We start from the raw sequence: 27,679 nt of genomic DNA, 5'->3' as shown, positions 1-27,679 counted from the left end.
CCATCGCCGTGCGCAGCCTTTGTCCGCTGTGGCTACTGAATCTTAAGCGGGTAGATTATCTCCACCATCTTTTCCCAGTTCCACCCGTTTTTGGTGCTGCGTGCCTCGGCGTTGGTGCACAGAAGAATGTCCGCCTGCTCCGGGTCATCGACGAGGATCGCACCGCCCTCCTTGAGCAACAGACTGGCGGTGCTGTAGTGCTTACAAGACATGAACGCCTCCGTGAGGGCGATGCGCTTCTTCAGCAGTGGCGGTTCCTCGTGCTGGAAGCCGTAGTCTTCTTCACGTAGCCACGTCTGCTCTTTCAGGGAGTCCACCACATAGGACTCCGGCAGCACCCAGCAGCCTCGCACAAGCGCCGTCAGAAGCTTGATTGTGAGCTGGCCATTCGTGATGAGGTGGGTGAGGTTGGACGGCACCGGCATGTTCGACTTGCACTCCGCTATCGCCACGTTTGGGAGCTGCTTCACGGCGAGCAGGACGTCGTTTCCGTCAAACCCACTGATGGCGAAGACGCGCGCGTCCTCAGTGCGGGCGCGTTTCATCGAACTGCCGCCGGTGGGTGCGTACGATTGACCGGAGGAGACACTGCGGTGCTTGCCATGGCGGGACAGCGACGCGCCTGTCGCGTTGGTGTGCAGGGTCTGCATCGGTGAGCGCGACACTGCCTGCGAAATAACGCGGCGCGAGAGCTCCTCCAGCTTCGCCTCCAGAGCGGCGCACCTGTCAACGGCGGCGCTGAGCTCCGCTTCGAGCGTGCCGACCCTCGTCCTCTCCGCCTCAAAGCGCTGGCAGTAGTCACGCGCCATTTCCTCAAAGCGGCGGCGCTCCCCTGCCTGTGCTTTGAGCGCCGTGCACTCTTCCGTCAGTGCCTCTGCCTGCGCACGAAGGTCGCGTGTGGCGGCGAGGCCGTCGTCCGCAGACTTGATCTGCTCTTTGCGAAGCGCCGAGAGCTCGCCTTTGCTTTGCATGAGTGTCGCCTCTAAGGTGCGGATGCGATCCTTGGCCTCGCGGAGGTCCTTCGAAAACTCCTCCTCCATGTCGCAGTTCTGCCTCATTAGTCGCTCCACACGCGCTGCAGCTTCCTCGGCCGCATCAGCGTTCAGCTGCGCATCGCTCGCCAGCTGGGCGTTTTCCTGCTCTGCCGCGACGCAGCGGTCTTTGGCGCGCAGAAGCTCCTCTTCTGCTTGGGCGAGTTGCCGCTCCCGCTGCGCCAGCACACCAGCTACGGTTGAGAGCTCAGTTGACACCTGCGCAAGCTGGCGACGTAGCGACTGCGCCTCCTCCTCCAGGGACGTCTTGCTTCCCCGAGCCTCGCGGATCGCCGCCTCCATCTGGAGTTGGAGCTCGCACTGAGCAAGACGATGCTCCTCAGTGAGGCGCCGCACCTCCTTGGCACGATCCGCAGTTAGCTGTTTCACGTCTTCCTGGAGCTGGCTTGCCGCGTGGCGTGCCGCGGCTAGCTCCTCTGCCGTTGTCCTTGTCCTCTCCTTCCACAGATGCAGCTCCTCTTGCATCTCTGCGATAGCCGCATTTTTCGACTCCGCCACCTGATGCACGCGCTCCTCGTTGAGAGCCTTTTGCTCCTCGAGGTACGTCGCATTCTGTCGCTCCTGCTGCTGCACAAAGTCGCGGTGCTGCTGCTCCAGTGCATGGCACTCCTTCTGCAAGGCATCAATTCGCGCCTTGCAATCGCCCACCACGGCACGCGACTTTTCCAAGTCCGCAAGTGCGGTGGTGAGCTTCGACTCCGACAGCTCGCGAGCCTTCTCTGCCTGCGTCGCCTTCGCGGTGAGCCGCGCCAGCTCCTCTGCCGCGCCTGCCAGCTCCTCCCGCATGGACTGCAGCCGCGCCTGAAACTCATCCTCCTGCTGCTGTGTCATGTAATCGAGTCGCTTTGCGTTCTCCTCGCGCAGTTCGTCGATTGTCTTCTTCAAGAACTCCACCTCCTCCGCGCGAGTGGCGCCCTCGGCCGACATCTTCGCCTCCAGAGACATGCGCGCCTTGTGCTCCTTTTCGGCCCGCTGCGCATACTCCTCCACCTCGTTTTTGAGGTTGTGGTTGCTCGCTTGCAGCAGCTTCATCTCCTCCTGGGAGCGCGTGAGCTCAAAACGCGCAAAGTCGAGGTCCTTCTGAATGTCAGACACTTTCAGCAGCTCCCGCTTCGCCTGGCTGTAGCGCGCACGCAGGTCGTCGTACTCCTGCGCCGAGATGAACGCGGAGTTGGAGACAGAGGCCCGACTCGGGTACCGCATCGACGGGCGCTGCGCAGACGCGCGCAGGAAGCTGCTCGTATCCAGCACCATCTTCGTCAAGTCAATCTCCACTCCAGCGGTGGTCTTCTTCTCCAAGGCGGGCGGGGGCGGAGGCGGCATGGCATCCTCCGGCGACGCCTCAGTGTTGGTGGATGGCAGCGTGCGGGCAGTAGCGGGGACAAGCACTGGTGTCGGTGCGTCTGCCCTGTCCTCCTCTTCTGGGATCGGGTCAGGCAGGGTTATGCTCTTCTGGAGCCACATGCTGTCTGTCTCGCTCATTTTTGGCGCGTTCTGCGCTTTCTTTACTGCCAGATTTCGTAACGTGGATGACGTGACGTGCGTGCAACGCTGTGTCGTGCGTGAATTCTAAAGTCAAGACAACAACGAAGTGTAGAGCTGTGGCGACGTGATGAGGTGCTCGTCAGGGCTGACAGAATCAAGCAAGATCGGAAACGGCAGACGGCACGTTTGCGAGCACCTGTATTTGTGTGTGCACGGTACAGAGCGAGCCCGTGCAGAGGACAAATATCGCGCGCACCACCTGCTGCCACGGAGCCCGGGGCCTTCTCGGTGCACGTAAGATTTCTTCGTCAGTGTCTGCTTGACAGATGTCACAGAGGTAACGAGAACAAGCAGTCCACGAGCCTTAATTCGAAGAAAGAGCAGGGCAACGCGTCACTGCGGCCATGGCCGCGTACGCACGCGTGTGTGCGTGTGTGCACAAGACGGCGTCGAAAAGTAACGTGATGCAAAAGGTTGGAGGAGCACCACGCGAGTATCGGGTAAGAAGGGCATTATGTGCAAGAGCTGCAAAAATATTCAGGCCCACGTATAGCCGAAAGAGACACGCTGGCAGTGGCCTTCACGGCACGCACGCTGGTGCGCCAACTTAACGCACCGGCAGAAGTGGGCTAAGCGCGTCGGACACACTTCATGACTGCAGGAAGCTGAATCCACTAGTTTTTGCTTCGTGCACATCCACGCGCGCGCGCACACAAAATCAGTTCCTCTATGTTCTCGTGCTGTTTTTGTTTTTTTTTTTGGAGCGTGCCCGCGTGTCGTGCAGGTGCACATCATCAAGACCCACGGCAAACACGCCACGACACCGGCGCGTATGTGCTCGTCCCGTTTATCAGTTTAGCACGTAAAGAAGAGGGGGCGTTGTGGTGGAAAGAGTGAGGTAGAGAACGAAGCATCCAAACGAGGCACCAAGCCCTGAAAACGATCTGGCCAGCAGGTGAATCAGCCTTGTCAGCCGAGTCCCACCACGACGGCCGCTGCCACATAGCTCTCTTGGATAGGATGAAGCCAAAAAAAGAGGCAACGCAGTGTATACCAAAGGATGCCTTTCCTTTAACGTGTTCATCCCCCTAATACGGCGTGAGCTCACGCTGCCCGGCCTGTCACAGGCCCCAGCGCGTGGCGCGAAGCTGCAGAGGACCGCGTGACAGCAATGAGCCGACTCAGTCACCTGAGCGCGGTCTCTGCCTCGCAGCTCGCCTCACAGCCGCTCCCATTGTGCCAGTCGCCACCTGGTCCATCCCCCTCGCGGTGACCCGGACACTCCCCACGCGAGTGGGCAGCGTGAGGGCCGGCGGTGAGGTACCTTCGAGTCACTCTGACACTTCGCCCATCACATGGATGGTGCAAGCGCCTGCTCACGGTCGCAGGTCGCTCCGACACAGCGCCACCCAGGGCCGGACCGCTGGCATCAGCAGTGATACATCGCTCTGACTGCCCCATGACACTGGTACGTGACCCTGTCATCACCAGAGGTGGTTCGGCAGGCTTAGAGAGTCGGGGGGAGGGGAGGGGGGGCTGTTTGGCCTCAGCACCTAGGGTGGTGGTACTGGACCCTGAGATACCACCGCGCACTGAGGAGTGTGCCGCCCCTTGTCTCGACCCTTTATCCAGTGCGGGAGCGAAAAGCATGAGAAAGAAGAAAACAAAGAGGCGCTGGGCAAAGAGGCCGAAAAAAAAAGTGCACATAAGCCCCAGCAGAACGTGACGAGAGTGGCGCACGAGCGAGAGCGAGAGTGCGGGAGTGAGGATGCGGACTGACAGAGAGACATCCCACGCATGACGACACCATCGCATGACGCTAGAGAACAGCTGCACGTCTGCGCAGAGGGGAAGAGAGGCAAACATGCGTTTCATACCCTCATCTTAGCTATCGCTACAGTCCTATTCGTCCTTCCCCTTGGCGCGCAGCCCGGCCGCCTACTGGCAAGGAGTACTTGTCTCTCTCCCCCACCGTCCTCCACCGGCTCCCGTTTCAGGTCTATATTACATGCATAGCAGAACCGCGAGCACCCCTAGTTGTACGGTGACAGCGAGGAAACGGCAAGGAGCGTCACTCCGTCTTCCGTTCAGAGAATATTGGGGTAGTACTGACGAGCGAGAGAAAGAAAGTGAAGTCGATCCTCCGGCTGCACCGGCTGCAAAGCAGAGGAAGGGAATAAGGCGTGGAGACCACTGCGCCGCTCCTCTGGCGTCGAGTACGGCTCCAGCGAGCTCGGCACGCTGAAGGTAACACCGTACTTGGTCAAGGCAGACGGATTCACCTTCACCTCTTGCACGATGCGCTCTAAGGTGGGGTAGTCGGCAGAGCGTGCAGCGCTCACGTACAGGCCTCGTGTATCGGCAGGGCTCACGTGATGCTCCTTCAGGTAGAGCGGCAGCATCCGCTCCGACTTGTCGTAGTCCACATAGACCGATGAGGTCGGCTCCTGGTACGGCGCGAAGAGGCCGTGTGAAAAGTGCGACGGGCTGAACGTTGCAGGGACGTCGGAGATGATGCGGCCTACGTCGATCTTCCTCACACTGTTCGTGCGATGCACCCGGCCAGACGGAGCCTGCGCTGTTGGATAGCTGTCCAGTAGACGCAGGAACTCGCTCACATTGGCGGCTGTCACATCCACCTGCATGCCGTCGTTGACGAGCTCGACAACACGTTGGCCGTCCGGTACACTGAAGGTGAGGCCGAGCTGCGCAATAGCCGCGCTTGGCACCGCCCCGCGACGGAGAAGGTTGACCTTGTCGTGGAACGAGCTGACATCGTACGGGCGACCAATGTGCTGGACAGCGGGGCGGCTACGCCGTTCGAAGCCAGCTGCCCCGCCGCCCATTTCCGTCACCATTGCAGCCGGTGGTACGACACTCATCGTCTGCACATCCGATGCGCGTGCCATGGGGCTGAAGAGATCACCCGCGAAGTGGCCTGGCGAGTAAAGGGTCGACTCGCGATCGGGGTCGTAGCCGGGCGCCTGAGCCAAAATAGAAGGAACGCTAGACGCCGCAACAGAGACGACCGGCGCACGGTTAGGCGGGTACTCGGCAGTCGGATCCTTGTATCCCTGCCGGCCCACCACACCCGTGGAATGAGAAGACGGAGGCGACGGCTGTGGCTGGCTCGCACGGGCGTTGCGGTACCGAGCAATGTGCGCCAGGTAGTGAGGAAAATCCTCGTAGCGAACCGTTATCCAACGCCCGTTCGGGATGACTTCTTCCAGTGTCCCGTTGGGCAGCGGCACCACCCACTTGAGGCCGGCCTTCTCGAAGTGCTCTCGCGGCAACTTGGCGAGCTCGTCGACGTGTCCGAAAAAGTCGTCATTCGATGTCGCGCCGAGCACCACCGAACGCTTGCTCTCCGTTACCGGTGGCGGCGGCGGCGGTGGGGCAGGAGCTTCAGAGACCGATGCCTGCGCGTCCAGTGGCGGGGCCCCAGCTGAGGTGCCGTCGGACTCCGCTGCGGTCGTCCCACAGCCATTGTTGATCGCACCGCGCTGCGACAGCGGGGCCGCGCGAAGCTCCTCTTCGAGATACTGGAGGATAGACCGCCCCACGTTCAGGTGGAAAGCCTCGGCAATCATCGCCACAGAGATGCTGAGCTTTCCGATCAGCAGGGATACCTCGTCTTTTTCAAAAGGCGACATGCTTGACGAGGACGTGAACGCCATTGTAGACAGCTCTCCCATGACAGCCATCATGCGCATCAATGACGACGCCACGGTTGGTGTGCTATCATTGCCGCGGTCTCGCCTATACGCTTCGTAGTACCGCTCCGCAAGCCGCTGAAGCGTCTTCGCCTCCGAGTCTGTTGTACAGGTCTCCTCCGTCATCGCCCTACGAAGCTCGCCGCCGTCACGGTTGGGGGCTCTCCGAAACACCGGCAGTGGTTTGGAACGAGTAATGTCCGTATGAGCCCGTGCAGTGTTGTGTGCGAGCCCACAGAGCACTGGCACTGACCTCGCTTTGTGCGCGTGTGCGGGTGGATCTGCCTGCGTGTGCGCGCGTGGTGCAGCTAGAGCGGACGCACGGCACACGCGCAACAAGAAAGAGCAGAGGAAGCAGAGGGGGGCGCCGACTGCCGAAGCGATTGAAGGGCGCTGACGTGAATAGGGTGCAGGAGACGACTGAGTGTGGCGCGCCCTACAACACAAAGAGAGCGTCAAGCCTTCCGTCGGACGTCGGAGCCGGGTATGTGTAGGTGTGCCTGTGCTGCTCTGACTGTGTGTTGGGCTGCGCAGTGGAGAAAGATACGCCAACGGCACCCGGCGGGCCGCGGAAGCCGTGCGCAAGTGCATCCGTCAAAAGATAGGAAAATGTGAAGAACAAGGCAAAAGAGGGCAAGGAGGGCGTCCAGTGCGGTGTGGCGAGCGAAGTCAGCGTTCGCATCTAGAAGGGAGCGCCATGCACGGCTCATGGTTTTGAGCATCGCCGCACCGAAGAGCGATACTCAGTTGCACACAATGAGGGAAGTACACCCGCCGAGTTCGCGCGCTGATTGAGGAATGCATAATAGCCGTCCCAACAGCAGGGGTGTGCTGGCGCATCATCGCGGTCGAAGCAGGGGTACCCCGAGAATGCACGATACCACAAGAAGCGGACATGCTCGACAATGCTGCGTGAAACTCAGCGCACGCCTTAAGGCGTTCCTTCGGAGTCGTCGGTGAGATTTTGGGTGCAGTGGCACCGCCATAAATCAGCGCTCTGGAGAGGCGCAACACGAGCCCAGTCTTATCAGAGCGCCCGCGCAGGTGCACATGCAAGCACTCAGATGTCGCGGCGGCGACGGCTCATAGCTGCGGTGCGTGCCACCGGCTTCGACTGCTTCACGGTGTGGCCCTCATCCACGAACCGAAACCCTTGTAAATTGCCGGCAACATGCCTACCAGCAGTGCTGGTGAACTCGTAGGGCCCTGGCGCCCCTTGTGAGCTTGGAAGGGCGCTGTGGTCGAATGTGTTCGACGATGGCCCGCTGCGCGCCGGCATTTCTGTCAGCAGGTGTCGACCTTGTTGAAGAGCAGCCTCTTACGCCGAGCACTAAACCACCGCTTCGGTGGCTTCGATACACAATGAGCATGCGTGGCTCTCTACAACGGAGGAGGGAGAGCGAGAAGCAGCTCTCAACGAGCGAAGAGGTGAGAGGAGACGCGAGAGAGAGCGCGCTGGTAGCGATAAAGAGGCTTTGGCATCATCAAGCGCAACACAAGGCACGCCATCCACATGCGCAGAGTGATCCCTCACCCACCATGCCCGTTTCCCTGCATTCTGTCGGGCCTGCAGGTGCTCCCCTCGGCATTCACCAGAGAGAGAATAACAAAACACACTGTTGGTTTTACGTGATTTATGCGTCGACCCCGGCCCATCAGCCTCCGCCACACCCCGCTGAATGCGAACCCACATTCTCCGATCGACCTGCGCACGCTCACCACTCACTCTTCTATCAAGCATCTCTCTACGCCTCCGCTTTTCGCCGTTGAACACGTCCATGGGTAGAACGCTGGTTTGAAGGTGAAATAAGCACTGCCACGGCAGGCGCTTTCCATGCCGTATGCGATGTGCCTTGCCCTCAGAAATGCGCATATCATCGAACCTGTACTACCGCCTATAATAACCGTCCCAGAAAGACACGGAGAGACCCTTTCTGACCTCCGTGCACACCACGGCGCACCCACCACACACGCAGCCACTCTCAAAACCCACGAGTACAGGCAAAACATAAGTTTGAACAAGACAGCCGAAACGAGAGAGGAAAAAACCAAGGCTGCGGCAGGGGCGTGTCCCCCAGACAAAACCGCCGAAAGCACCTCTGCGCAGGCGTGCGCGAACAAGAGCCAAACAGGCACAAAGAGGCTTCTTCGAAACACGTCACTCCCAACAACAAGTCCGCAAGCGTAGGCGCGCACAACCACAGCTCACCACACCTCTGTCGCACCGCGGCCCCATCCGGGTCGTCAAGGGCGAGCCGGCCTGTCGTCGAACTGGGTCACGCGTCTAACAGACTCTGCCCGTCCCTCCTCGCCCCCTCCTTGCATACCTGCCGCGCGGTCGGCGCCACACGGACCTCGGGGGGGGGGGGGGGCGCATGCCTTGGATCCAAGCCAGCCGCGTCCAGCCCCCTGCTCCGCGGCGGAAGCAGCGGCGTCTATATCGTGTGGCCAAACAGGCGGTGGTCTAGCCGCGTGCCGGACGGGCCCGAGAAGGAAGCTCGTCAGCTGCAGGCCACGGCCCTCTGAGGGCCTGCACACGCTGCCTGTGTGCCGTGCTTCTCCCTCCGCGGCTTCCAGCCACGGCAGACAAACAGTACCCTGCGGCGACTCTCCACGTCGGAGTCTGCAGGACCCGACGGTGCAGTTCGGGGCGCTCTCGTCGGGCTTCCCGCGCATGTCGCACGCACGCACTCTTGGGGGCTGGTTCATATGCACCCCCTCGCGTCTCTTGCGTCTATCACGCGTGCGCCCCTCCCCTCTGCATGCCGTGCTTCGATGCGATGCACCATGCAAGCTGTGGTCGGCGGCGCCTGCGCAGAGACAGCCCCTGGCACGCCCTCCCCTGAGGGGTCGTACAGGGAGGCAGCGCTGGACACTCGGCGGGGCAGGCGCACGCGCCGCGAGTGAGACGAGGCGCGCTCTCAGCCTCGACCCATCCGCCAACCTCGCCTCGCATGCCGGGCACAACGCCAGGCCGGACCCCCTCACAGCAAGCACAGGCGGGGGCGGGGGAGGGGCACGCCACAACGCGAGCGCAGTGACAGGCAGCACACCGTCTTCACGCCACGCTGCCGCTGCGAGTCACCCGCCGCTGCGCGAAGCCAAAGTACGCGCAGGCGCCCGTGCCGAGCTGGGCGAGGATGGTCTCCGCTCATCTCACACGCTCAAGGCCGCTGTTCCTCCGCAGTGCTGGACGGCGGCCGCCAAGGAGCTCTCGTCTCAGCGTGTCGCACGGTTTCGCGGGATGTCGGCCTCGCGTCTGCGAGCTCTGGCCAGGGTCCGTTCTCCCTGCAGCTGGCGCCGGCTCCTCTGGCGTTGCCGGCTCGGCAAGCCCGTCAACTTTGTCGTTGACTTTTCATCGAGAACAGCCGCAGGCAAACTGCGATGAGAGGCGAACGCGACCCCTGCACGCATGAGGGAAGTGTCTGCGTCTGCGCAGCGCCGAGGATGTCGATGCTTGCATGCCCATATGAGCGCTGCCGAAGCGTTATGATGACTTTTTTTTTGCGGCGCGTGCACGTCCTGCGCCAAGTGTGCAAGGTAGTGTCCTCGCCTGCGTGCGGGGGAGACACAGGCGGGTGCACAGGCCAGCAGCGCCATGAAGGAGAGAGGCATGAAATGAACCTCTTCGAGTAGGGTTGTTTGGTCCACAGAGGTGGGGGTACCCGCCATGGCTGCGGCTGCATTGGCGTGAAGGTTTGCAAGGGCCTTCCTGCAGTCTCAGCCGTCACTATCCCACCACGCGATGGCACCGTCACGCGGTGGCCTGGTTTCAAGCAGTGCAACGTAGAAGGGGCGAAGCCGATCCTTTTACGGACCCATTCCTGCGGGCAGACACGACGCTCAGCCTGGCGAGTCGAAAGCGCCATCAGGGGAAGGAAGTCGGAACAGAAACCTGTTTCACCAGCTACGGCTACCACCGCCGTTCGCACACACGCACACGCACATATGCGCGGAGCCCCAAAAGGGAATGTGAGAGATGCCTGCACAATACAAAACCCAACACACCACCGCGCAGCGCGACACGTACTGGATTCATTTGTTTTTCGTGTGCGCCTTTCGAGCTCGCTAGACAGTCCCGCTGCGTTGCGTCGCCGCCTTTGCTCATGCCGGTATATCTCCTTTCTGCCGAACCTCGATCGGGTAGCTCTGAATGGAGGGGTAGTCATAGAGACGCTTGTTGTCATCCAGTTTGATCTTGCCGCTCCACAAGTCGACTGCACCAGCGTCGATGCCCTTCTCCAGCGCCAACTCCTGCTTAATCTGGTACACAAACTTCATCGGATCCACCATCTTGCGATGCGCGTTCGGGTAAGGGTCGTTGGTGATCCCGCTGCCCGCGTTGTTGGTGCTCGATTGCCCTTGTTGCTGGTACGGGTACGGGCTTTGCTGAGGAGGCCCGCTCTGGGGCATGCGCGGCTGGTTGGTGTTCATAGTCAGGGGCTCCGTAAAGCCATGCGAAGCCGATGAGGAGGATTGATTGGCCGCAGTGGGAATCTTGCCGCTCAGCACATCGCGGTAGCGCTGCCTCAGCGTTCGCGCGTCCATGCAGTCAGAGAAGTTGACACCACGCTCATAGAGTTCCTTCGTGATGTCTGTCACCTTCATTGTCTCAACTGGGTCTTCCTCCGCCGGCGGCTCAACGTCGACCTCGATGGTCTCCACCTCGATCTCCTCCTCCTTGCTGGCACCAGCGGACGAGGAAGTGCCCATCCTAGCCGCCGTCTCTACGCGTTCTCCCTCGACGCGCTCCACATTGAGTTTAGGAGGTGCTGTGCTCGATGGCGCAGACAGCGTCGCCTCTCCAAGCGCGCGCGCAATCGGTGGTGGCTCCACCTCGAAGTCGGCCGTGGGGTTGGGGGCATTTTCCGCTGGAGGCGTTGCAAAGTTGGCGCCCTCCGGTCTCTCCGTGCCCCACAGCAGCTTCATGATGGCGTCGATTTCAGCCTGGATGGAGCGCGTCTCGTTCTGCAGGTTGGCGAGCCGTGTGTTGTACGCCTTCAGCGAGGCGGAAAGCGTGGCCGCTTTTCCTTTGAACTGCTTGTCATCGACAGCGCTCTTCTTGATGACTTCCTGAAGCTTGTATGTCGCGCCCTTCATCGCCTCGGCCATGTCAGCCAAGTCAAGGTTCTGCCCTTTGCACTCTTCCTTCAGAGAGCTCAGCGGCTTGGTGAGGCCTTCGCGGATATCGGCGCTGACGATAAGGTGGCGGCACAGGGCTGCCGGCGCCAAGGCGTGTGCGACAAGCCGACGCAACATGGAGGACAAGAGAGAGGCACGAGGGCGGCAGGTCCTGTGACCTTTATGGGTTGGTTATGAGCGCGAGTGTGGCCTCTGCGCTTGCCGCTTCCGGACAAGAGGCAGTCACCCTGCGTCGAGTGCGTTGCTGGCCATACGGCACGAGAGTAGGCGTCATGTGAAGAAAAGGAAAGCATGCTCTACTGTAGAGGAGGGAAGATGATAGGCACGCACGGCCACTCCTATCACCCCGCTCCGCACGTCCTTCAGCCCGACGCGCCAGCTGCGCGTAACGGCGAAGCGGCGGAGGGGAGAAGGACGAGAAGCCGAATCCGGGAAGCGTGCATCAAAAAATCGCAACGCGCGAGAAGCGTCGCGGCAACGCATGCGCACACAACACCGCTGCTTGAGAGTTACGTGGGTGAGGGGGGCGAACCAAGAGCGCGCGCACTGTATGACGGGTAAGCTCCCGTCTGTGCTGTGGTTCGCTGCGGTGTCCTCGCTGCACATACTAGCAGCACCAGAGCAGTCCACTGGCGCCGCACCGCCGCTGACAGCGTCACAGACGCATGCGGGGCACAGAGCAGAGTGAACATGGGCGGGCGTCCGCGGAGAGAGGTGGGCGACTCCTTCTCGTCTGCATGTCTTGAGCTTTACGGTTAGAGAAAGGCGCCGCCCCGTCCTCTCCCTATTAGCCTCGCTCCTGTCCCCGGGAAGCAGGAGAGAACGTCATGGCGGGTGTTGGCGCTGTTATACGCACACTTTACACGTGGCAGCACCCAACGTGGCAAAAAAAAAGGAAAAGGTCACACAACAGCCAAAACAAGGTATCGGACACTAGACAGAAGAAACGAGCACCGCAACACTTTAGCGTCGTCGCACATATAGGAGGACTGAAAAGAGGGGGCAAGCAAAATAGGTCTGCTTCACGCGTGGGCACTTCCGGCGTAATTCGAAGAAAAGCAGTGAGCACGGTGGCCTCGCACCTGCAGCCAAGTACACTCAGGTAGGCAGCAACTGCGTTTTCGTCGACCCCCTCCCGAGCTCACGCACGCGCACGCGTCACCGTGAGCGCGCCAGCATCGGCTCAGTGAGGCGTGCAAATCACAGCAAGCGCCGCCCAAGCACCTAGGCGCACACGAGAATACGCACAAAACCGAGAGGGCGAGAGCAAGGTCGAAGCTCGACAAGCTGAGCGTTTAAAGAAAGGTGAGAAAGAGGAACAAACGACAAGAACGGTGACGTAGTGTCCCAGCGGCAGCACCGGTTCAACGCTGGCACGCGGAGGCGCCATCACCCCAGATGTCCGCAAGCGCCGAAGCCGTGCATGATGAGCTAAGAGCGGCGTGAAAAAGCGGTCGGAAACCATGAGAAGCAAGCAGCAGCACAACAAAATCGAGAGAGCGGCTATTGGAAAAGCGGGGCAGCGTGGCTGAGGAGTGCGCAGCCACTACGCCGCAGCAGCACAAACAGCACCGACGGTGTTTAGCGCCAGGAAGTGGTTCTTCTCTTCCTTGGTGAAGAGCACCTTGATTGTGAGAGAGCAGGTGGGGCACTGCGCCACATCGCTGCCACTGATGAAATCTTCCAGAAGGAGCTCGAACAAATCGCCGCAGGGGCAAGGGAAGCGCAACACGCCGTCCTCCAGCGTCATCTCCGACAACTGGACTTCTTCGTAGTGAAACTCCTCCATTCCGCGACCGGCACCGGCAGGGCAGAAGGTGTGCACGCAAGGCTCGGAAAAAGCACAGGAAACCAAAGGCACTGCGATCGATGCAGGAGCGGGAGAGGGGCGTGAGAAAAGCGAAGAGGCCGGCCTGTGTGCGTGTGTGCGCGCGCACACGTGGAGGCACCCATGTGCGCGCGCGGAAAGAGACGAAGCAGCAGCAGTGGGTAGAGAAGGTGGTGGTGCACAGCGAGCGACAGAGAAGAGAAGCATCGCCCCGTTCAAGAAGGGGCTAGCCTGATTTTTTTTTTCGGCCTGCAAACCGCCTCTCGGCGATGACCTGCAATCATGTGCTGGGCGTCTTCTCTACCTGTCAGTCAGGCGGCAGTGCCGTTCTGTGGTGGGTGAGATGTGGAAAGTAGCGGAAACCCGGTACGACACGGCAAAGAAAAGCGAGACATCTCAAATCGTCTCCAAATCAATGGTTCCCTTTTGTTGTTGCGTCTACTCTCGTCGTACTCGTATAGGTGTTTTGACCGGCATCCCTCGACAGCGGGAGGAGTGATGCGGCGCATACGCCCACTCGCACACACGTGTGGACTCACCCAGTCGTCGCGGCACTGCCGCAAGTCTTTCTTGTTACTTTGGCGCGTGCTTTCTCTCACGCCGCTGGCTTGCCCGCCGTCGCGGCGAGTGCATCAGCGGTGCACTACGTGAAGCAGTTCAAGAAAGCATTCATGCGGTAAAACGCCGCTTGTCTGCACTCTGGCCAGCTGGACAGCAAAAGTGCAACCGCGTCATCGCCCGCCCCCATGTTGCGGATGGTGAAGACAATAGTGAACAATGCGACAAGGGAAGACGGCTGTCGCACCATCTCCTCGTGCGCCAGCAGCAGCAGGGAAGCCTGCTGGCACATTTGAGAAAGATACGAAATGTGTGGCAAGATCACGTCAAGATAGTCGAGTGGCGACACCTCCTGCACATCGTAGTTGAGCTCCGCGATCACCAGTCCCGTCATCTCCGACGGCGCCGCAATTTGCAGAGTGGACGAGAGATTACCGGCTAGGTTGAGACACTCGCGCAGGACCACCTCCATCGACCTCCTGCCGAAGCCGTGGTGCACCTGTTGAAGGGCATCGCCGCGGCAGCCGCACAGAAAGCGTTGAAACAGACGTATGGCGATTGTGTTCACCTTCGTAGGCACCTGCGCATAAAGGGTGCTGCTGTAGAAGCTAAGGATGAAGCGCGTATAAGGGCTGACCGCCTCCCCTCTGTACATGGCAGTTAAGGGACTCTCAGCTAGCAGGGCCTCCACCCCACCCGCAGCGGCGGTGTCGGCACGCGTTGCGAAAACGTAATCACCCTCTTTCTTCTCGAGGAGAAGCAACTCTGCCAACACCTCGCGCTCGCTCGTCGTGAGGGACGACACAGGGGGAGCACCACTGGCGTCGTCCTCGTTCTCGCCAATGTGCTCCGACGAATGGCCGAGATGCGCGGCAACGCTGAGGAGGAAGGCGATCTCAGCCTCGAGTGTCGACGCCATCGGCGGAAAGAGCTCAGAGCAAGCGAGAAAGATCGAGATGACCCTACAGAGCGACGTAAGCGTATCTGCTAAAATGAACAATGCGCCCAAGCACGCGGCTGCGTCCTGAGTGAAGAAGTGTGAGGCGGGCGCGTGGAGCCCCGTGGGCTCTTCGCGTGCGTGTGTGCGTTGCGCCTTCGCGTCCACACTGAGAGGCGGCCTCTCTTCGCCGACTGCACGCCTGCCTGGCACGCAGGGGGTGGTAGAGTGCACGAGAAACGAGCGCTGGCGAACGTCAAACACGAGCGCAGCCGGCGCGCCCACAGACACACGGTTGAGTGTTCAAAGCTGGACGGGCGTGGCTCCCTTGAGGGGGTCAGCGGCACAGCACACAAAGAATACAAGAAAAAGACAGGCACAGGGTATGGGGAGAGTAGGGGCGCATGGCGATGCTGGAATGCGTTGTTGTAGGGAGCCTGCACAAGGTACGCGATAGCAAGCTCAGCATGGCACGTCCCTCGCGGGTCGCCAAAACGCGGCAGTGGAGGCTGAATTGCCCGGCCGCGGAATCACGATGTCGTGCGAGCGGCGCATTCACTGTGTGGACTCTTCCTCCGTGAAGGAGAAGCGATGCGACCAAAAGTCGCGGCACACGGGACTGATGAGCTGCGGCGGCGCCACGTCGTACGCCACATGTGCCTCTCCCCCTCCTTCGCTCCCTCGCCACCGCAACGGTCGCCTTACACTGTGGCGCATATCACAAGCATCTGGTTGTGCGTCTTCGTATCAGCCTCGCCACCACGGTCTCTCCGCGCCTCTCCAGCTCCGCCAGCGCATCAAGCGTCTGCCCTACGCACGTAGGCATGCGAAGGTAGAAAGCGCAAGGCGAGGGAAAGACGTGCGTGAAGCGCGCGGGAAGACGAAACAGTAAAGGGCATCATCGTGCAGACGTCACAGAGCGTGCCACCACACAAACGCACGTGCATGCCGACACGCAGCACACTGCCGTGGCACAAGCACGTAGAAGAGCGTTGCCTCGCCGCCGTCCCCACCGTGATCAAGCGCCTCCCGCCCACAGTCTCCTCAGCGAAACGACGTCTCCATCTTAATCTTCGGATCCACCGCTAGCTGCTGGGAGCTGTAGGTCCAGCTCGAGAGCCAGCGCTGCGCCAGATCCACAGCGATGGGCGATGTGAGTCGCAGCAGCGTGTTGCGCAGCGCCGCGTTCGTCATCGCCGTCAGCTTGCGAGCGCGTCGGGATTGACGTATGTACCGCTCTACCCGATCGCGCCGCACCGTCTCGTACTGGCGGAATGCGTACTCGAAACCGCTGTCGCGCTGCAGTGGAACATCTAGCAATGCAACAGCCAGGAGAGCGGCATCTTCCACGCACAACGAGGCATCTTGGCTGAGAAAGGAAGGCAGTGACCCGTGCGCGGCCTCGCCCATGAGCACCGCTCGGCGGTTGTACCATCTGGGCATGACAGGCACCTCCAGCACCTCCGTCGGCACTGCCAACTTCGCCTGAGACAGCAGTGTCGCGACCCTGTCACCGAAGCCGGCGTATTCGCGACCGAGCAAGCGCTGAAATACCTGCAGCACCTCCATGGCATCCATACCGTGCCGGAGGTCCACCAGCTCCTGTGGCGGAGAGTGCAGCGTTGCCGAAAAGGCGAGAGTGTTTTCGCCGAAGCGGTGGAGGGGGACTGTCTGCAGTGTACGGCCTGTTCCCCAGCACTCAACGGGCTGCACAAGATGCGGTGGGCAATGGGGGCAGTGCACAAACCCGTCAACCTGCATCATCCCAAGTGAGCGGCTACTAGTTCCAACGTGCTCGCTAGGATACAAGAGGCGCCGAACCGTACTGTGCATGCCGTCCGCGCCAACCACAACGTCGCCCCATTCGGTACTTCCATCTTCGAGCACCGCATGCACGCCGCCTTTGACACCGTCATGCGGCAGCAGGTCGATGACTCGGGCAGAAAACTTGATTTCCGGTATGTATCGCCGTAGAGCCTCGCGCAGATAGGAGGCAGGTAGGGTGCACCGAAGTGGCACGTATCCCATCTCTTGCTTCCTGGCCTCTGACAGCCGCTGCGAGACGATCGACTCGCTGTTCGCCGGGGGTGCGGTGCTGAGAGGAATAACATCCTCGGCGCCCAGCGCTGGTAGGTGGAGATTCCTGTTCGCGATCTTGAGCAACCACTTACCCTTGTGGTTTTGAATGCCGAAGCACGCCTCCGGTTGCATGCCGCTGCTTGTGAAGATGCGCTCCATGCCAAACGCCTTAAAACAACTCAGCGCGTTGGCGAAGAGTGTGTACGGGGCAATGTAGTTGGCCTGCAGAAACGGCGCCTGCTCGAGTACGACGCAGTCGACATTAAGCCGCCGCAAAAAAGCGGCCAGTGAGAGACCGGAAAGACCGGCCCCCACGACGACGACGCGCATGGCGCGAGCACAGAGATCGATAGAGACCCTTGCGCGACGAATGGCGGGCGCGCGCGATTCGGTGTTTGGCCGCCGCGTTCTGAGGTGTGACCGAGCACGAGGGAAAGTAAGAAGTCCCTGAGGGAGAGGGGAAGGCGCAGTGGCGGGTTCGTATTGTCGAGATACAATCGTGCGCGCACGCCTACCCATTATTGCCAACCCGGTCGCCACTCGGATTCCGATGTTCGGAATCGGTGGTTGTGCGTGCATGTGGGCCGAGCGGCGGGTGAAGGAAACGAGCAGCGCAAAAGCCAGAGCGGCGCGCCGAGAGGGGCCGTAAGGCAGGCAAAATGGGAAGGAAGGAAGACGGGGCTGAGCCGAACGCATTGCAGTTTGTGTGAAAGACATGACGTGAAAGGGGGCCCGTGTGAAACAAGAAGGGGCAGCGGTCCTTGCCCACTGCCACACCCGCGCACACGCACAGAGTGCGTGCGGGAATACACGAGGGCCCCCTTCTGCGAGAGGAAATATGCACCTGAAGCGCAAGCCCTAGGCGTAGAGGTGACACAGCAGGCACAACCGCGGGACATCAGCACACGGAACCAGGATCGATGATGAACACCCCTCACCGTGCAGCATGTACGAAAGGACCTGCCATTGTGGAGGTCGATTGGGAGTGGGCAAGGTTTGGCCCTGCCTGTCAGGCTCAGCTGTGTCACTATGAGTCAGAGGCAGGTTCGCGCCTTCTGCATATCTAGCCGGGCGCCACAGCAACACCGCTGTGCGTGCCCTCTGTATCTATGCGCCTCACACATGAAACTTGCTGTGGCTTGCGTCTCAACACGGCCTCAGGAGACAGAGAGAAAGAGCGCGAGCTCACTACGTTTGTCTTGACGAACCTCTGTCGCGGCTGTCCTTGCGGTTTCCAAGACGCTACCCAGCGGCAACCACGCACAAAAACACGTACACAGTCACAGCCAAAGGTGGCGCTTACTCATCTTCACTCTCCCACAATTGATTGGATGAGAAGAACGACTCGTACAGGGCAGGCTGCACTGGTGTCACTCGTGCATCGCTGCCCTTTGACCCAGAGGAGGGAAGGTTGCCGGACACGTTCAGAGTGGAGGTGTTGCCACTACCCTCCTCTGTGTGCAGGTTGCTGTAGCCCGCAAGATCCTCCTCCTCGGCGTCACTCACGCCTCCATCACCGTCCTCCTCATCGCCGTCCGCACTGTCGCCCTCCTCCACGAAAGCCGCGACGTCATCTTCGTCATTGTCTCTCTCACCAGCGCCATCAGACGAGGCAGCAGCACCGCCACGCGCCTCTTGCGCACCGTTTGCCCCGTAGGTGCCCTCCCCCGTCGACTCCGCTGCAGCCCCGGAAGATATCGGCGAGTGCGGCGAAACCTCTGCGACCTCCTCGTCCATAGAGGCGGAGCCTACACGCATCGGAGGTTCTTCCGCTGCGGTCACTTCAGCCTCAGACGGCGCAGACGATCCCGGGGATGACAGCGCAGAAACTCGTTCATTGCGCGCAGAAGGGCTTGGCGAAGCAGATTCAGCTTGATCAACCGCATCTTCGGTCACAGCCGGCACTGACTCCACCACAGCCTGGCTCGCCTCCTGACGCATCGCTCCGTCTATCGACGCAGCACCACTCTGTAGATAGGAGGCTTGAGCAGGGAGAGCTGTGGGATGCACGGAAGTGCTGCTGGCATGCCCTTCACTGATGGTGCCTCCTTTCACAGCTTCGGACACATTGACTGAAAGCGCTGCCGCAGGTGCCACCGTGGAGGCGGTATCGTCGCTGTGCTTCAGAATATAAGCTGCCAGCGCCTTGACAACGTCTTCACATGCCTGTCCGTTTATCGTCGAGTACGCGTGGTTGACGTGCAGCGTAGCTCCTGAGACTGGGTGCCGCAGACTGAGCACGTCGAAAGTATTGTTGATGAGAGTCCACCCCAGCTTCTCCACAAGCGCCTCCATGTCCGCCCGGTGCTGCACCTTCAAAGCATGCACGACCTCTTTGCTGACGTAGTTGTCCCTATCCAGGGAGGTTTGCAGCTGCAGGTTGGCTTGCATATAGCACGCCTGCAGGTCAGCGTTGCGTTTCCTTTGCGCATCAAGTCGTGCCTGCAGCCCCTCCACCCGCTTCCTCCACGTAACGCACTCCTCGCTCATGCGCTGCGACAGGGCATCGCCAGCGAGACCCATCGGCCGTGGTGCGTGAGTGGCCAACTCCGGGGCAGTCATCGCATTCGTCAACGCCGCTGCTACGCCCTTCAAAGGCAACGGCAACATCACTGCGGCGTGGGTCTCAAGCTGGCGGCGAAATCTGTGCAGCGCATCGATGCGCTGTTGCAGCATCTCCAGCGGAGCCAGTCGAGCCTTACACGAGTCCAAGAAGTTGCTGTCCAGCATCTCCAGCTGGGAGTCGCACTCGGCGAGCATGTCCGCCAGACGCAGCTGCTCCCACTCTAGCTGCTCCTCTACCTTGCGTGCAGCCTGCTGCTCTCGCTCGGCCCGCATGCGGCGCAGAGCGTGCAGCTCAGCGTACAGGGGGAGCAGGGTCTCTGTGCGCTCGCGAGAACAAATGAGCTCCGCCTCGCGCAGTAGAGCTGCATTGGAGTCAAGAGTCGCCACTGGAGTCGCCGCGACCGCAGCGCTGGCAGCCGGCTGCGCCGGTGCAGACGCCGACAAAGCCTCCGTTGCAGAGGGCACAGTGAGAGCAGCACGGAGGGATCGACTTCGCTCCTGTTGCCGCGCGGCAACAGCAAAGTTGGGCGACTCCAGAAGCCCTCGACAGCGCTCTAAAACGGCTTCGAGTCCAACCGCCCACGCCGGGATGTCACTTGGACGAGCCGGTGGGGGATCGCGAAGACGCTGCCATACCTCCGCCTCGCCACCGCCTTCTCGCTTCACGCGTTTGATGGCGTCCATCTCTGCATCGTCTCCCGTCTTGTCGTCCGCCCGAAGGCGCTTCCACATGCCGGCTGCCTCACGCCAGGAGTTGACGATCTCCCTCATTGCGCTCCGCGCTCTAGACACAGGCGCACTAGCCGGTGCAGGTGCACGGATGCCGAGCGCTGCCTCCATGTCGAGAAGGCGACGGTGCAATGAGGCGGCACCATCGAAAGCAGCGGCTCCGGCGCCGCCGCCTGGGTCTGTCTGGGTGTCTGCCTGTGCACGCAGCGGAGGAAGAGCGTTGATCCTCGCCCCCAAGTCATGACACACCGCATCGACCACGGTGGTGGCCTGTCGCGGCACACCGACCTCAGTGACACCAGCGGAAGATGACGGAAGAGCCGCTGCCCTCGATGTATTATGCGCCACCGCGACATGGGAGTCGTCATTGCTCTCGTTTAGCCCCGGCAGGCCCCCACGGATGCCAAGACTCCCGGGCGAGGCGGAGGTGGACGGCGAGGATGAGTCAATAATGACTACATCATCGTCCGAGCCGCTCATTTCGCAACTCCGCACGCGCGGTTCTGCACAGGCGCCACACTGCGAGTAAGGTTACACTCCTGGTTCCTCTTCGCAGCCCGCAGGCGCTGTGAAGCGATGGGGTGGCGTCTGCACGCTTTTCGGAGGGCCTCGCGGGGGGCACGGGGGTGCGTGGGCGCGTAGGTGCAGAGAGCGATGGTTGGCGTACGGCGCACGAGAAAATTTCGGTGGTGGAGAAGCAACACGGCAACGCGAGCAAACGGCAGCCACAACAACCCGTGATGCCAAATGGTTAAGGGGGAGTACGTGCGAAAAGACGTAGTTCACCTCACGAAATGCACAGCTCGGGACGGCTGCAGCTGTGGTGTCGACACACACGCGCACGCGCGCACAGAGAGAGAGGGGAATATTGGGAAAAGGGAGGTTTGTGGCAGCAGAAAGCGGAGAGGAGGGGCGCGGCCACGTGCGCCGAGCAGGCGCATGCGTTTGCGGCAGGTCAGAGAAAAAACACTGCTGAGTAGAGGAGCTTTGGTGGAGGTACCATACCTGACTTTCGTGGCAGCGCGAACGCAACGACCTCTCTTTCCCGTCTTTCCTCGAGCGGAAGCACCGAGGGACGCCCATACACCCTCGCCGCAGTGCGCCACTCATGCTTTCTTCTCTCCGAGGTGCTCCGTCAGTGGTGGGCGTCGCCTTCGTTCTTCTTTGCGGTACGTGCGTCATGTCTTACGCGTAGAGCAGTGGGCAGGGGGCGAGGTATCCGCTGATATGATGTGTGCAGACGGCAGCACACAGGGCTGCAGACAATCGTCCATGCGTATATGTGTGGAGGCGGTACTGAAGGAACGTAAGCACACAAAAAAAAAATACAGCCCCTCCCCCCTCCCTCATCAGCGGCGCACGTCCCTGCTGGCGAACGGTGTCGGTGCGTGCAGCGTAGGGGCCATGCTAGAGAGGGAGCTGTGATCATCTACCGCATTGCACGCATCACCATCGTTCTCGCCTGCGTATTGTGTGCGAAGAACGCAGTGAAGCACAGAACAAAGAATCGTGATGCGGGCATCAGCTTCCTCCTGTAGGAGTAGGCTACGGCTTGTGCGCTCTTCGTCACGGAGCGCAGACTGAGCATTCGCCAACTGCGCGGCCATCATATTGGCACCCGCAACGCGAACGGGAGCAGCTGCAGTCGCCAGTTGACACCGCAAAGACAAAGCAGAGCCACCACTCACTACAGCGAGCCGCGAGGCGCCTCCAATGAGAACGTGCAGACGCTCCACCTGTGCAGCGGTGCCATCATGGAGCTTGTGCTGCTCATTGCGTCGCACACTCAACCACGCGCGCGCTGCGGAGTTCATCTATCGGTGATGGCAGTTACCTGCCCATAGAAATTCGTTTTTTTTGCGTTTCTAGCTCAAACGCGTTCATGAGGTGCCAATTGTGGAACAGCGAGAGGATGCGTTGGACATGCGCATGCATGTGTTTTTGGGTGGCTGTCCGGAGCTAGGGCCCTTTCGGCGGTATAGCCCCTGTCTTCTACAAGCACCGTCGTGTCTGTGCGCAAGTCTGAAGAAGAGGTCGGATGAGCAGCGGAATCGACATCGAGTTCCACCATGGGGCAGCAGCCACACCCCCACCACCACCACCACCACCCTCCCTCTCCACAGCCGTCATAATCCCTCCTTTTCTCCCCTCTCGACTGCAAAAGGCAGGGAAGGGAAGACGACGTGGGGGTGGGCAAGAAAGGAAGGAGGGGGACAGAGGGAGGGGGAGAGCGGGGAAGACTGCGAAGCTAAAAAGATGCAGCTCATGACAAGCACAGGACCGTAGACTTGCCTATCTGTGTGTGCACTAATGCAGCTGTGCCATTTAAGCCGAGTCAAGCACGCGGTCGTATGCGCAGCTCACAGAGCCATGAAGCAAAACCTCCTCCCCTGCCCCGCGCATTTCCCAGTTGCCCTCTTTCCGAGTAAGAGAGAGACGGGCAGCGCCAGAAATCCACAGCAGACGAGGGAGGCAGGAAATGCATACGCATGCGCACCCGTACAAAAGAAAAGATTACGTTTTTTTTTAACGCGTTCATCCCCCTAATACGGCGTGAGCTCACGCTGCCCGGCCTGTCACAGGCCCCAGCGCGTGGCGCGAAGCTGCAGAGGACCGCGTGACAGCAATGAGCCGACTCAGTCACCTGAGCGCGGTCTCTGCCTCGCAGCTCGCCTCACAGCCGCTCCCATTGTGCCAGTCGCCACCTGGTCCATCCCCCTCGCGGTGACCCGGACACTCCCCACGCGAGTGGGCAGCGTGAGGGCCGGCGGTGAGGTACCTTCGAGTCACTCTGACACTTCGCCCATCACATGGATGGTGCAAGCGCCTGCTCACGGTCGCAGGTCGCTCCGACACAGCGCCACCCAGGGCCGGACCGCTGGCATCAGCAGTGATACATCGCTCTGACTGCCCCATGACACTGGTACGTGACCCTGTCATCACCAGAGGTGGTTCGGCAGGCTTAGAGAGTCGGGGGGAGGGGAGGGGGGGCTGTTTGGCCTCAGCACCTAGGGTGGTGGTACTGGACCCTGAGATACCACCGCGCACTGAGGAGTGTGCCGCCTCTTGTCTCGACCCTTTATCCGGTGCGGACGCGAAAAGCATGAGAAAGAAGAAAAAGAAGCCGGGGAAGAGCCACTCATCAGGCTGTCGACGTCCCTCAGTCGGTGGTGACACCGAGACACACCCTCGCCGACGAACATAGGGGTTGCTCGCCCGTAATAAGCATTAAAGAAAAGTGCCTGAGCGACAACAGCAACGAAGCGAAAGAATCGGGAGGCAGTGCTGTGCGCTCGCAGCACCTCGAAAACTCTCGCACATGAACAAACAGTGAAGCACCTCGTCCACATGCGCAAATCTCTGTGGAGAGGCACTCACTGTCTAGCCCCTCCCCCTTCCTCTCGCTCAGCCTCCTCGTCTCGGGAGGGACGGAGGAGGAGGTCTTGTCTACGCACTAGGTGGCATCGCAATCAACTCCTTGCGCACAAAGACATAGTGGAGAATGTCGCGGGCGATGTAAACCCACACCAGCACCGCAGCAACTGCCAGAAGGTACATGGGCCACAGCAGAGAGGCGTGCGCTGTGTAGAGGATATCCCTGCTGTCCCCCAGCACAAACCGAACAAACTGCTGCAGCTGCAGGAGACCAACCACGCAGGCGATCACGAGCACATCTGCGGCGCACCACGAGGCCAGGAAAGCGCATCTGGGGTAGAGCGCCACGTAGAGGCACGGCGCGATGAGGATCGTGAAGACAGCAACCGCCAAAATGTCGAGCGCGTCATCTCGGCCGCCCAGACTGCTCAGGCGCCACAGGGTAAGTGATTTGCTTGGCGGCGTCAGAAGCCGAGCGAAGCCTCCGACCGTGTACCGAAACGTTGGTAAAATCCAGGCAGGGATGCTGCACGCGATCATAAACACCAACGGAATGCAAAGGGCGGGACCGGCAAATCGTCTCCAGCAAGAAGTGCGATGCTCTCCCGATTGAAGTTGCACAGAGGCGCCGCCTCGGGGCAAGCTGTTGCCGGTCATCGATGGAGCTGACCCTTGTTGCTCTACCGGGGAGGCTGTCACGGGCTCCCCTTGAGCGCTACCAAGGGTGGAGTGGGCGCCAGTGTCCTCCACTGGAGCATCGTCACGCCGCAGGGTCGTCCCTGCTCGCCACAGCAGCGTGGCGTAGTTGCCCAGCGCAATCGACACAATCGTAGCATACATAAATATGTAGAACGACCGATGAACCCGCACATCCGCGATAGAGGGGATCTCGAGTCCTGACACCATCACCATGAGCGCGAAGGTGTCGATAAGGGAGAGCTTACCGATACAGTCGATCAGCTTGAGAGCGCGGCTGGAGGGACGGTGAGCCCACACAGTAAAGAAGAGTATGCTAAGCAGCTTCACGTAGGGGTAAATGCCACTGAATACAAGCACGCACACGGACAGCGGAAAGAGTCCCGCCTGCCACAGGTCCGTGACGGTATTTGACAGGGAGAAGGCGTACGTGCGCAGTTCGTCGCCAAGAACGACCGTGGCCCCTGTCATCGTGTTGCTTGCGGAAAATAGCAGCAGGCAGGCAACAACGCTGACAATCAGGAATACGTCCTCTGCCACGATGCGAAACGTGGACAATGGCGCGCCTGTGACGCTGTTCAGAACAGGCTGCTCTCGGTGTCGCCGCACATTTCGAGCCACAAGCAGCACACCAAAAACCCCTCCGACACAGCTGATAAGGATCAAAGGGAGCCGGAGCGGTGAGTCGCGCACAACTGTATTTTCTCCAAAGGAGAACGTCAGTGTACCGTTAGCGGTGCGATTGTCGTGTGGACCACTGCCCGCAGACCCCGCCAACGCGGCTAGGACGGTGGCGATTTTTGCATTGATGAGTTTCTCAACCTCGGGGGCAGCTAGATGTGTCAACAGATTGCCGAGTCCGTCACTGTTCGCCTGGATTCTCAGGTTTTCAATGGTCACGCCGGGTTGGAGGTAGATGGTGACCCAGTTTGCACTGGAAGCCGCGATGCTCACATCTACATCGAGCGTTGCAAAAACAGTCTGTGAAGTGTTCAGCCCCGCCACGAGGCCCTTGATCTCTCCCGGCAACCCATACACAGGCAATGGTTGAGGCACGACACCCTGAATGTATGCGTCCACCAGCCCTTGGGCCCAATCGACCGCAGACTCACCCAGAGGAGTAGGCACCAGATCGCCAGTGAATCCAGCATGTGCGCCACCAACGTGAGAAATCAGAATACTGATGCGCTGCGGTTGAGATCCCACAAAGAACCGGATGCTGCCAATACGCACTCGATTTGCGATGGACATCAGCGCACGTATCAGCGGTGATTCACTGACTGGAACAATCTTGCGGCCATCGTCTTTCCGTTCGGGGGTATAGGGGTATGTGTTATTCATGATGATGGACTCTCCCCGAGGCACCATCACCTTGCACACGTAATCGCTGGCATGATTATTCACGTACGTCTTCGCCTGTGCCAGGATGAGATCAATCAGGCTGCTTGGAGGATCGGCGTGGAGATCCACCACCGAGATGTTCACGTGACAATCCGTGATAGAGGACGCGTTCGTGATGCACATATCAGGCGAGTCGGGTTTCTCGATCGTGCGCGCGAGTCGCACCTCACCTGGGTTCACCACCACATCGGCCCACACAACACCCGAGTAGGCGAACGCCGTCAAATTTGTGCGGCAGCGGATGTTGCCACCGTCAGTGATGGCAGCGTACGACCTGGTGGGCATCCAGCTGGTGCCGAAGCCGCGCATATAAACATCGAAGCACGTGAGATTGAAGGCATTGACTCCCAAGAGGCTCTCGTTAAAGCTTGGGATCGACACATTCGTGAAGTTCAGCGTGCTCAGGAAGAGCACCGTCGACAGGCATTGGCTGTACGGCATCATGTTTTCGTTGTCGACCTCGTCTCGGTGCTCGAGATGCTGGCGCTGCAGATCAATAAATCAGCGTTGTAGGTGCGGGTATGCCCGTGGGTGTGCTAAGTGCGGGCTCGAGTACTCGCTGGAAATGGAACCGCAGTTGCCCCCTAGGAGAGGAAAGAGGGAGAACAAGTAGTGACGACGGAGGCCGGGAGCAGAGGAGAACAGAGATGGCGAAAGGGGTAGCTTTTAGCACAAGCGCGCATACACACACGCACACACGAACACGGAAGAACTGGGCCGAGGCGGGAACGCGGAAAGCAGCAGCAGGGGTATACAGGCGAACAGTCGAAGACGAGCGATGAGGCGAGACACACCGAGAGCAGCGGACACGCGGTGAAACGAAATGAGAGGGAAAAAATGAAAGCGATGCTGATGCACGGAAGAAGGCAGTAGCGGCGGCGGCGGCAGGAGAAACTCGGCGCCGAGGCAACCACCACGTCTTAATAAGCGGAAACTAAGGGGGCTTTGCTGTTTGAAAAACGTGCTGCAGCTGCCGATGTGCGCAAGCAGATATGCAGTAAAAATCAAAGCCGTGAGCGCGCGAGAAACGAAAGGAAGATTTGAAAATGAGCCGGTCTATGATGCAGATGATGATAGCTGATGAATGCGTGAGCAGCTGGAGATTGGGGAGCCACAGGGCACGTTCGCGTGGGTATATATGTCGGTTGGTTGAGAGAAATGGAGGATGGGGAGGCGTTGCCGAGGGCCGAGAGAGCGCGGGAAATGGTAAGAGGTGAGCAACAGGGCGCAAGAGTATGCGGGGCGCGGGCAAAACTAGAACACCAAGGTCCGGCAAGGCGGGGACGTCGGGGACAGGAAGGCAGCACCGATGCGTAAAGAAAGATGCGTAAAGGCGAGTCGTCCGCGCTGAGCGTCCAACCGAACGCGGACAAAAACAGCGCCGCCTGGTGAAGCAAGGAGAAGGGAGAAGGAGAACAGGTTCGGCTTCCAGTCGATGTCAGCAGTGGCGCTGCTGACGTACCGCCCCCCCCTCTCCCCTCTCTGTTGCCCCACGAGATCTGTTCAACTTACCTGCAGCTCCTGCCGAGATCATGGTGAGGAAGCGATGCCATGTTGAGGTCGTTTGGACCCGTGACGGTTCCCCTACGGCACGTCCGGAGAAGCGCCTTTCTCGCCTGCCTTCTCGATGCGCGATCGTTTTCTGTTTGCGCTTTCCCTCGTTAGCACGAGGCCTTCATGCCAGATCAGGGTGCGGTTCGCTTTACACACACACCGAGAGACAGACACACACAGCATCTCCACGAGGAGTGGCAGCGATAAAGAGCACACACCGTTAGCCGAGGTGGCTTTACACGAAGAGAGAAAAAAGGAGAGAGACACCACACTCATCCGCAGGTGTGCACGTGACGGCGACGGAAACATCAGACTGACACCAGTGCAAGTACGCAAGCAGGACCACTACACCGTGAAGGTGAACTGGAAAGGAAGTTAGTGGTGGCGTTCGTGCAGGTGGCAGAGCAAGCGGCGTCGACAGAGAGAGAGAGAGATCGGCTGGCCGCGCTGTGCCTGCGTATCAGTTTCGTTTGAGCCGCCCTTTTTACGCCCGATGCACACGGCGCAGATGCGCGTGACCGAACGTGGCCGGGCATTTCGCTGACAGGCACATGCACACCCTCGA

General features: G+C 60.2%; 8 protein-coding genes across 8 annotated transcripts; all 8 read right to left on the bottom strand.

Moving 5' to 3' along the window:
* Nucleotides 1-32: 32 nt before the first annotated feature.
* On the bottom strand, nucleotides 33-2,516 carry LINJ_26_2690 (conserved hypothetical protein; the record flags this gene model as incomplete). The annotated part of the gene is made up of 1 exon (XM_001470566.1): nucleotides 33-2,516. The coding sequence occupies one exon, from the start codon at nucleotides 2,514-2,516 to the stop codon at nucleotides 33-35; it is 2,484 nt and encodes an 827-aa protein (XP_001470603.1).
* Nucleotides 2,517-4,624: 2,108 nt separating this feature from the next.
* Nucleotides 4,625-6,376, bottom strand: LINJ_26_2680 (conserved hypothetical protein; the record flags this gene model as incomplete). Its single annotated transcript, XM_001470565.1, has 1 exon — nucleotides 4,625-6,376. One exon carries the CDS (start codon nucleotides 6,374-6,376, stop codon nucleotides 4,625-4,627), a length of 1,752 nt encoding a protein of 583 aa, XP_001470602.1.
* A 3,978-nt stretch (nucleotides 6,377-10,354) lies between these two features.
* Nucleotides 10,355-11,509, bottom strand: LINJ_26_2670 (conserved hypothetical protein; the record flags this gene model as incomplete). The annotated part of the gene is made up of 1 exon (XM_001470559.1): nucleotides 10,355-11,509. The coding sequence occupies one exon, from the start codon at nucleotides 11,507-11,509 to the stop codon at nucleotides 10,355-10,357; it is 1,155 nt and encodes a 384-aa protein (XP_001470596.1).
* A 1,429-nt stretch (nucleotides 11,510-12,938) lies between these two features.
* On the bottom strand, nucleotides 12,939-13,181 carry LINJ_26_2660 (conserved hypothetical protein; the record flags this gene model as incomplete). The annotated part of the gene is made up of 1 exon (XM_001470558.1): nucleotides 12,939-13,181. The coding sequence occupies one exon, from the start codon at nucleotides 13,179-13,181 to the stop codon at nucleotides 12,939-12,941; it is 243 nt and encodes an 80-aa protein (XP_001470595.1).
* Nucleotides 13,182-13,863: 682 nt separating this feature from the next.
* Nucleotides 13,864-14,697, bottom strand: LINJ_26_2650 (hypothetical protein, unknown function; the record flags this gene model as incomplete). Its single annotated transcript, XM_001470557.1, has 1 exon — nucleotides 13,864-14,697. The coding sequence occupies one exon, from the start codon at nucleotides 14,695-14,697 to the stop codon at nucleotides 13,864-13,866; it is 834 nt and encodes a 277-aa protein (XP_001470594.1).
* A 1,062-nt stretch (nucleotides 14,698-15,759) lies between these two features.
* LINJ_26_2640 (conserved hypothetical protein) lies at nucleotides 15,760-17,124 on the bottom strand (the record flags this gene model as incomplete). Its single annotated transcript, XM_001470556.1, has 1 exon — nucleotides 15,760-17,124. One exon carries the CDS (start codon nucleotides 17,122-17,124, stop codon nucleotides 15,760-15,762), a length of 1,365 nt encoding a protein of 454 aa, XP_001470593.1.
* A 969-nt stretch (nucleotides 17,125-18,093) lies between these two features.
* On the bottom strand, nucleotides 18,094-20,199 carry LINJ_26_2630 (conserved hypothetical protein; the record flags this gene model as incomplete). Its single annotated transcript, XM_001470555.1, has 1 exon — nucleotides 18,094-20,199. The coding sequence occupies one exon, from the start codon at nucleotides 20,197-20,199 to the stop codon at nucleotides 18,094-18,096; it is 2,106 nt and encodes a 701-aa protein (XP_001470592.1).
* Nucleotides 20,200-23,535: 3,336 nt separating this feature from the next.
* LINJ_26_2620 (conserved hypothetical protein) lies at nucleotides 23,536-26,004 on the bottom strand (the record flags this gene model as incomplete). The annotated part of the gene is made up of 1 exon (XM_001470554.1): nucleotides 23,536-26,004. One exon carries the CDS (start codon nucleotides 26,002-26,004, stop codon nucleotides 23,536-23,538), a length of 2,469 nt encoding a protein of 822 aa, XP_001470591.1.
* Between the last annotated feature and the right edge of the window lie 1,675 nt (nucleotides 26,005-27,679).

This window comes from Leishmania infantum, chromosome 26 (assembly GCF_000002875.2).
Source record: "Leishmania infantum JPCM5 genome chromosome 26".
Classification (NCBI taxonomy): Eukaryota; Euglenozoa; class Kinetoplastea; order Trypanosomatida; family Trypanosomatidae; genus Leishmania; species Leishmania infantum.
This window is presented reverse-complemented; position numbering and strand designations above follow the sequence as displayed.